This window comes from Ctenocephalides felis, unplaced genomic scaffold (assembly GCF_003426905.1).
Source record: "Ctenocephalides felis isolate EL2017-DRISC unplaced genomic scaffold, ASM342690v1 CF-g0.4_SCAFFOLD_00845, whole genome shotgun sequence".
Lineage (NCBI taxonomy): Eukaryota > Metazoa > Arthropoda > Insecta > Siphonaptera > Pulicidae > Ctenocephalides > Ctenocephalides felis.
The window spans coordinates 81,161,307-81,171,223 of NW_020536999.1; the positions used below are offsets into that span (position 1 = coordinate 81,161,307).

Consider the following 9,917-nt stretch of genomic DNA (forward strand, 5'->3'; position numbering starts at 1 on the left):
CTTAACCATTTGTATGACTTTTTTGACAAAGTTAAAGTTTTTTAACAAATAATCATATATTTCTTCTTCCGTCACGTATGGAGGGACGCCGGACAATACCAGTTTTATCGATCTTTTCGCTTTTGGTGAAAATGTGTGATACTGCAGCTGTGCTGTATCTAACATTTTTAATACTGCAGCAAAATCTTTTTCGTTGTATGTTGCTACTCTATAGTGTGTATTACCTCTATATGTGATGTGTAGATCTGATGATACCTCTTTCCTCATATCTTCAAAATATTTTATGTACGGCACGCTATCCCTAATCACTATAGGCGGCATATTTATTTTTGGTTCTTCTGTCTTTGATACTTTAACTTGTGCTTTGTTGACGTCAGTAAGTTTATGTTTCCTCTTTCTTGAGGTTGTTTCACTTAAATATTCCATTTCTGAATCACTTAAGTCAGATAAGGCTTCATACTTGTTTTTGTGTGCAAACCTGGATGTACTCGCTACCGAAGTAGTCGGCATTTGTTTGCCCATAGGGGTGTCATCATGACGTTTATTTAAAATTTCTTGATTAGATAGCCTCTCTCTTGGAGATATATCCGATTTCAATAACTTTTTACCCATTTTGGTATCATTCATAATGCACTGCACTTAAGCACAATCTAAACGTCATATTAATATTATTAATACACTTAAACACTATTTTGAGGTTATGTGTAAATCACTTCACTTTATTTTTATACACGTTCTGATTCACAATGTATGCGCAATGTTTACAAAGTAAAAAAAAAACTCAGCTTATGGACTGAATAGCTAATCATTAGTGCGAACTGATACGGATTCAAAATCTGAGAACCTTCTCGTTTGACGATCGGAGTCAGAATGAATGAATGAATGGAATGATCATCGTTTGTCGTGTTGTTTCAAACGTTTAAGAAGTTTTAGTCCTGTTTCGCCAATATATCATATATAAATAGCAATCTCTAATCTCTCTAATAATAATAATCTCTAATCTCGACAACAGAATTATATCTGGAATTCCTGCTATTTGCTCTACCAATATTCGTAAATTTGAATGTAGAAATGCAGGCAGTAAAACCAAAGTTGCACGTTTTATATGATCAGATGATATTCACAGCAAATATGGGACAATTTTGGAATGTTTCATTCAACCGATATATATGTAGCGGGTTGCCAACACGCATCGCGGCTTGTCAACACGCATCACATGTCTCTGGACAGATTGGCCCATATAGTGACAGCACTGAGAAAAACAAAAGGAAATTCAAGTGTCAGATCGGACACGGTTTTTGTTTCTCCCTAGTCGAATTTGCCTAAAATGTATCATTCTTGAAACCTTTCTTTTCAATTATAAATACGAAAATACCAATAACATTTTATTAACGATTAGTATGACAACACATAGTGTCGTGGATATTAATCATATATAAAATAAACGAAATATAAATAATATTTTATGAAATTTATTATTGTCTATCATTTTGGTATTTAATATGGACCACACCTCCATATTTTGGTGACCCCGAGAGTGAACAAGTAACACACATTTCGTAAGAAGGTAAGAAGATCAAGTCATTTTTAGAAGTAACAGAATAAATTGAAGTCTCAAGAATTATTAAGAAAAGAATTTTTAAAAATATAAATAATTATTATAAATGGCTCACAACTGCCATAACTCGCATTCTAAGCATACAATTGAGACTCCGACCACGAGAGAGCACTTCCAGATAAACAACAACACGTGCTCAATAAATCACTTATTATCATGGTAAATAAGTCGATAATAAGCACCATGGCAGCAGACAGGGAGCAAACAATTTGGCAACCGCCACATACACTCAACCGCTAACTCACCAGCGAAGGGCCACATACAATCAACCGCTAACTCACCAACGAAGGGCCACATACACTCAACCGCTAACTCACCAGCGAAGGGCCACATACACTCAACCGCTAACTCACCAGCGAAGTGTCAAATATACTCAGCCGCTAACTCACCAGCGAAGGGCCACATCTACTCAACCGCTAACTCACCAGCGAAGGGCCACGTAAGCAATCAACAAACTCAACAAGCCAACACGGCAATTTATCACACAATCTCAACCAAAAGAAATTTACAAGGAAGTTCAAGAATGGCAGTCAGAGATGCGAAACAATCTTTTTCATTAGGGCGGAGTGATGTAGCGGGTTGCCAACACGCATCGCGGCTTGTCAACACGCATCACATGTCTCTGGACAGATTGGCCCATATAGTGACAGCACTGAGAAAAACAAAAGGAAATTCAAGTGTCAGATCGGACACGGTTTTTGTTTCTCCCTAGTCGAATTTGCCTAAAATGTATCATTCTTGAAACCTTTCTTTTCAATTATAAATACGAAAATACCAATAACATTTTATTAACGATTAGTATGACAACACATAGTGTCGTGGATATTAATCATATATAAAATAAACGAAATATAAATAATATTTTATGAAATTTATTATTGTCTATCATTTTGGTATTTAATATGGACCACACCTCCATATATATGGAACTTTCAAACGAAGAGTTGAATACGATAGAAATTATTTCGAATGCCAAACAGCAAAAGGTATTAAGCGTAGATGTAAACGATTTGCAAATGTATAAACCTTCATTAGAAATATATGCTAGAGGAATGATTCCAAATATAATTCGGTTGAAAAGAGAAACTGGCCGATTAGATGAGGATGAGTTTAATATTGAGGCAGCAAACCAAATAAAGCAGAGGTTTCTATTTCATTATAAAAAACGACAAGAACTATAATATTTGCAGTAATTTTGAGTACTGATTTGAGAAAAAAATTCACATCAATTTCTGAACTGTTATATTATTTTCCAAACATTTGCCCAGATAATATAACAGAACTAGATAGAAAACGGAAAACTCTTAGAAATACCAATGTCGATTCGAAGAGACTGAGACGACGCCCAGTACAGAAGAATTTTAAAGGCACGTATCAAAATTAGAAAAGGCGATGGTTTCTGCGATGTTTCCATAATTATCGATTTTAATAAGAAAACTCCTGTGTTTGGCGCACAGTACTGCGACGGTGACTTATAAATATTTGACAATGTTACAGTATTTATTAAAATCAATTTGAAAACATTTAATATTTCGTTACGGTACGAGAAGTTCCGGCAATTTTCCTTAAGGCACAATGCCATACACCACTAGTTAAAGTATTTAATTATCAAAAGAACAATTAAAATGGTGTTTTAAAACATTAAAATAAATATTATGCAAATATAATATACCTATTAATTTTTTTAATAAAACGTGTTGACACTTTATCGCGACTTCAGTCAGTTCTTGAGCTGTTTAAAAACTCAAATTACCAACATAATAGTTTATGACAAATCAAACGCAAGTCATAATACTTTAGTATTTAATATTTCAATATAATAATATGATGATTTAATTATTATGAATTACATTCATTCTTTAATAATTATGTAAATATTAATTTTTTTTTCTTTTCAGAAAATCTGTTGACAGTTCATGAACCAAAAGTTTAATTATTTATTTAAATTATTGAAATTTCTAGTTTGAAAAATATTGACTGGAAGATATAAATATTTACAAGATGTCCAAAATGTTTAATTCATACTGATATACATACTATATAATTTTACATTCAAATTACCACATTGATATATTAATTTGTATGTATTGTTGATATGTATTTGAGTGTCTGTTGTTTTCCAATTAGAAATATTTGTCAACAACAAAGACAATACTATTACATTTTACGCATTACATGATGTGTTGCCTGTTGAATAATAAAAAGTAGTTAAATGTATTTTATTGCATGAGTAAATAGTAAATAATTACCCTCCAAATTTTTCTTAATATTTGCAATTGTAAATACAAATTGTTAATAACGGTTTTAAATATCGTGGAGTGACTACGAGATCGATTTTCTTCAGATTCACTTTTTATTTTTATAATATCCATGCTGCATCTCATGTCTCCATTTCCATCATATGACTTCACAAATTTAGCAATATATGTTAAACCAATAAATAATTTGTGGAAGATTGGAAATAACTTGTCCCAGAGTTCAGGTGTTCTTGTATTCAAGAAATAATTATCAATGGACATGTTTGAAGGTTTTGATGAATTTGAAATTGAGGAAGTGCGCCTTCATTCAGCATTAAGGCATGGTGATAGCATTTTATGTGTGGGTTTAAATATTTAATAAAGTAGACAAATATATATATATATATATATATATATATCATAGTGTCAATTTCTGCTATAGCAGTAATCCGAGAACTTTCTTTTAAATTATAATTTAAAAAAAACACTGGTCTGGTATAGGTAAACTCATTTTCTTTGCTATAGAAAAAAGCAGATCCTCCATTCATACTGTTTCTCCTTGGGCCAGTTAAGAATTCTATAAAAACTAATCAATCCTGGTCGTGCTACTTCAAAAAGCTTTTAAATTTTTGAAATCGGTTTAGCATTTATTGACAACACATCGACAAAAGCTCAAAAAATGGCTCACAAACATACTTATTCCAAAACTTGTTCTCAAACGATTCAGATTGACTTGTCAGGTATAATAGATAATAGACAAGGTTGCTTTAAATGTTCAATGCAAAGTGAGCTAATGTTTGAATAATGATTGTTTTAGAATGCTATAGATTAGGAATGTTGAGTTTTGTTTTAGATTTTTTTTAGAATGTAAAATGTTTTTCAAATGTTATGGATTATTCCATAATTTGTAGAATATTTATTAGAACATTGTAGACTGTTTGAAAGTGTTGCATAGTCTTTGAAGGTCTTGCAGACTGCCCGTAAGCATTGCAATCTCATTTTCACATTACGAAGTTTTTCTTCTTTTGCAGAGTATCACTTCTATTATTTTTATTGTTTTTTTTGTAGGAAGATGAAGGATTTCCTTCGCTCCTCTCAAAAAATAAAAAACATAGAAGCTTTAAAATTGAGTTTTGTCAGTTCTTCAAAAATGTCATAAATAGGGGTGGAAAAGAAATAATTTATGATGATTTTTTATAAAAAATCTGACCTCAATCTTGAAACATTTGTCAAGATTGGGTCAGAAAAATATACGATACACGACAACATTGGCAGGTAAATTGTATTCGTGAGAATGATTTTTATACGTAGACTCTTCTATGGATTTTTAGATATTTTTAGATATCTATATATTTTACACATTTCTAGACAATTTCAAAAATATGTAGCCATTTGTAGATATTTTTTAAAATTTTTGTACATTTTTAACCCTTGCCAGTAGGTGACATATACATTTATTTATGTATATCTAGACATTTTTGTACATATTAAAATTTTTTAAGTTACATTTAAACATCACTAGGCATTAAAAATTAATACATTGGCAAAAGAGTTGAAAAAATATTTTAAAATTACCATTTTATTTACTGATTTTTTATATATTTATTCAGGCTTGTCCATAACTACAGAGTTGGCAGGGTTACTTCAACAAGCGGCTTCAGAAACGAATCGGTACTCGAAGCTAATTCAGGCCGAAGAAGCGAAGGAGACGAGGCGTGATATGAGTCGCTTAAAATCCCTTCTCTCAGAAAGGAATAAATTAAATGAAAAGTATAGGGAACTAGAATTGTGTATCAAGTCCCTATATAGGAATATAATTTATAAACGCATGAAGTAAGATATTTTGACATTTATGGGCCAATTCTCGGATAACACAGCTAAGTTTTGTTTGTAGACTCCTGCTTAACATATCATGTCTTAAATAAGCATATGTTCAGGATTATGTATTCTTGGACCACGTCGTGTAGGAGGCACTCTTTTCGATTGAATTGAATGGGTCCTATTCAGTTTCCTTTTCTTTTCATGATCGTTCTCAGTGAAGTCTTTTATGGACTTATTCTTTTGTTATCTTGTCAGTCCACTTTATTTTCTCCATTCACCTGTCTCCTGCGCACCACATTTTAAAACTCTCCAAATAGTTCTTTTTCTTAGAGTCCATGTCCCTGATCCGTAAAGAGCTATGCTCTAGACATAACATTTTTTTTATCAATATCATCCACAAGTCGAGACTTGGTTGGTTCTCAGTAGTGTTCTCAACTTCGCAAACTCCACCTTGGCGCTTGCGATCTTTGTCCTGATCTTTCTCGTGCTGTATTCGTTTCTGGTCAGAATGCTTCCTAAATATTTGAAATGATCGTCTCCCAATTTTTATTTTCTACTATTATCTTCAGAGTATCATCTCGTTTTGATACTCTCATCACTTCCAATTTGTTGATGCTGATTTCCGTTCCATATCTTCTACCCATTTCGACGATTCTGTCCATCATGTTTGCAGCTCGGTTGGTTTTTTGATATTATCACTAGATCAATCATTTTGCCATATAAAATAAAATGTCACCAGGAATAGCTGTTACACCTACCATAATTCCTTGAACCGCATAAGTTAAAAATATTTTTTAAACATCAGTTTATTTACAGAGATACCGCACCTGTCACAAGAAGTGTGAGCATACGTGAATTGGGCGCCGCTTGTTGAGAAAACACCCGGGACTATTCCTAAATGAGTGGACTTTGCGACTTTTTGCATTTTTCGTCTATGACAAGGTATATATATATATATATATATATATATATAATAAATAAATGGTAGCCTTTCATCCATGCTTCCTGATCCTGCACTTCGGTTTTCAGTACCCTGTATTTTCTCTTTACCAATCCTTTCAGCACTTCTATTTTACCATCCACGACGTCGTGCAGGAGGCACTCTTTAGAACAGAACGGGTCCAATCCAGTTTCCTTCTTTCTTCAGGATTCTTGAAAAGGCCGATCTTGAAATGTCAAGAGAACATAAAAATCTCCTCAGGCAGTTACTAATAATGATTTTTTTCATATCTTCACAGGCTGCATCAGTACGGGCAAGCGCTTTGAAAGCCTTGCTCCCGTTATATGAGGACGATAAATTAGCAAGCAAATTAACATTGTTCACTCAAAAATATCAACTAAGACTTGTTAGATTATCTTGGGACAAGAGCCGATGCAATCAAGAGATTGCAACAAAGCTTGTCACGGCTATGTTCAGGTGAGAGTTGAGAATAAAATGTTCACTTAATAGACATATGCATGAAACTTTTGATGGTGATAACCCAGTAAACACCCAACGGTAGTAGCAATCTTATATTACAGCTGTTCAAAAAATAATAGTATATTGCCAGCGATAAAGTAAAAAAATACAAGCAATGAATGAATGTATGTTAATTCTAATTGAAGAGTGAAGTTGCGCAAACAATATTTGTTTAGGCGTTGTTTGACATAATCCACTGTCTCAACAAATATTATAGAAGTTATTAATCAGCAATTCATTAATCTTCATTTCTCTAATGAAGGTTCATTTCTAAATGATAATTACAATGACAAAGCGATCATGTCATATTTGAAGTATGACTTTAATTACATTATTGTTTTTAAATATTATAAATATTTTAATGCTATTATAAATATATAATTTATAATTATTTATTATATAAATGTGTATATATAATGGTTAACGCTATGGGTTGAAGCCCCTTTCTGGGGTATTGCAATGACTGCCGCTTATTATATTTTAGCATTTCCCCATTACGAAAGGTGTACTTCAACTTCTTAACCCGACTTCTACGAATGCCCTGTAATTACCTGTTAAGACTGATATAGCTAATTATCCATTTTTGTCCATTCAGGTCCTATCCATACTTATTCACTAGGAAAGACTTGAACACGGTTTCAAGTTTGATGTTCTCTCCAAATCGAAAGGTTGCAGTGGCAGCAGGCACATTTTTTCATCATGTCTTTTTAAGATTGGATAAAGATTCAAATGGGGCCGGGTTTGGGGTTCGATGGTTCAGATATGTTTCAACTTCCATCATTGAATTGAAAGTAAGTAAAATATGTATATATGATAGTCATGTGGATGTCGTATAAATAATTTTTTGAATCTTTATTCTTTATTTTGATTATTTTTCAGGGTTTAAATTTTATTTCATATCTAGTGGATGCCCTAGTTGCAAACATTGAGATAATGAAAGATTGGAATTCGATGATACATATTTTAACTCAAGAAAATGATGATCCTTTGACCCCAATCCCCCAACCTCAAGAAATTTTAATTGAAATTATGTTCTGGTGTGCAAGTCTTTCAAGTACTGGTGAATATCCAGGGGAGAGAGCAACTGATAATATGGTAATATTGCATTGCAATGATGCATATATAAAACTGAGGTAACTTGACCTATTTTAATGTACTGGCGGGGGGTACTTACGGAAGCGACAAGAATAAGCATTTTCCAGAAATGATCTCAAGTTACAATATTCGCAACGAATCCGAATATGGTCGATAATTACAAGTACAGGACTCTACTTAATTGATATGCAGAGGCTCTCTGGTCAATTAAATAAACAAAACGCTCTTGGTCTCCAGACAATTTGATTTTTTTTTCATTTTTGGACTGTGTATGAACTCATGACCAATGGAATAGTTTTGTGGGAATCAGTTTGTTGCTTTTAGTACTACACATATCTGTTTCCTTGATTTGATATTATAGCATGATAGTCGTCAAACGTTTAAGGCAATAATTTATAAGTCCAATTAGAAGTACAACATTAACTAAATCTAAACCGATCAAGTAAAAGTACCCTGCCCTGGTTTTAATGTCAGTACATGCAAATGGGTAAAACTATCCAGTTGTTTCTTCTTTTAGTGTGTTGATTATATGTTTAAACATTATTTTTTATTTCAAAATTTCATTAGTTTTCATATTTACAGGTCCCAAGTTTAAAACAAAGAAAACAAATGAAGGAAGTAAAATTAAATATCACAAAACATCTAATGCCTGTGATAGCAATTCTGTTGGCTCGCTTCAAAACCAATGTAAATTGTATTATTCATTTGATCAGAATACCTCAATATTTTGACTTCGAAAATACAAGCGAGATGGAAGATCTGGTTAGTATTTTAATTTTTGTACCTATGAATACCTATAAGGATTACTTAGCAAACGTGGTCTTTGTCTTTGTGCTTGAATTGCCACCAGCAGGAGTATATATTTTAACCAGAAATTTTAATTGCATATGGGAATGTTCATGCATCTTGCATTTGTAGTTTTTCTAACTTTTTAATATATACTTACTAGTTTTAATCTAGTGTTTTATGTTTACAGCATTTAAGGAATTTATTGGGCGCTCTGCAAGTCATCGCCCAGGATTCTGCAGACACAATAGTGTTGGACAACTGCAGCAAGACTTTGCATTGCCTTTATAGAAGGGCAAGAAGCATTGTTGCAGATTGCGATGCCGCCATATCGACCATTGTCGACGAATGCGCATTTGTATATATGGAGCCATATCTTGTATGACTAAGTATTGTGAATGGGGTACGAATTACATTTTTGTTATGTGTAGAAAGTTGTCAAACAATTCATCTCTTGATCAGAAATAATTTTTCTTTCTAGCAAATGGATCCAAAATATGCTAAGAAAGAGGATTGAAGAAGAAAATATACATTTTCCACTATTTACATAACATAAATTATTTAGATATATGGGATGATTTTTTAGAAGAATTTAAAGTGTTTAGGAATGGTGTCATTGAAAGAAATCTTCCTATCGAGGTATGTTAATTAGATCAAAGATTAAACATAACTAATTTAACTAATTCATACTCCTATCAAAATATATTTTAGGGATCGATATACTGCCTACTTTCCTACGGCACATATTTATCTTGAGAATTGATGGAAGTAAAAGATATGATCTAAATAATATGGTACTCAATGCTATGGCTTGTATGAAACGAGCCGATATATAGAGTTAGAGTTAAAATTGAAAAATTATATTGAAATCTGCAAGGACATCGTAAAAAATGTCACTCAT

General features: G+C 32.5%; 1 protein-coding gene across 1 annotated transcript; it reads left to right on the plus strand.

The window, feature by feature from the left end:
- Positions 1-4,135: 4,135 nt before the first annotated feature.
- Positions 4,136-9,533, plus strand: LOC113391031 (cohesin subunit SA-1-like). The gene is made up of 9 exons (XM_026627011.1): positions 4,136-4,199; positions 5,466-5,688; positions 6,739-6,805; positions 6,915-7,093; positions 7,731-7,926; positions 8,015-8,230; positions 8,813-8,992; positions 9,207-9,374; positions 9,498-9,533. The coding sequence occupies exons 1-9, from the start codon at positions 4,136-4,138 to the stop codon at positions 9,531-9,533; spliced, it is 1,329 nt and encodes a 442-aa protein (XP_026482796.1).
- Positions 9,534-9,917: the final 384 nt, after the last annotated feature.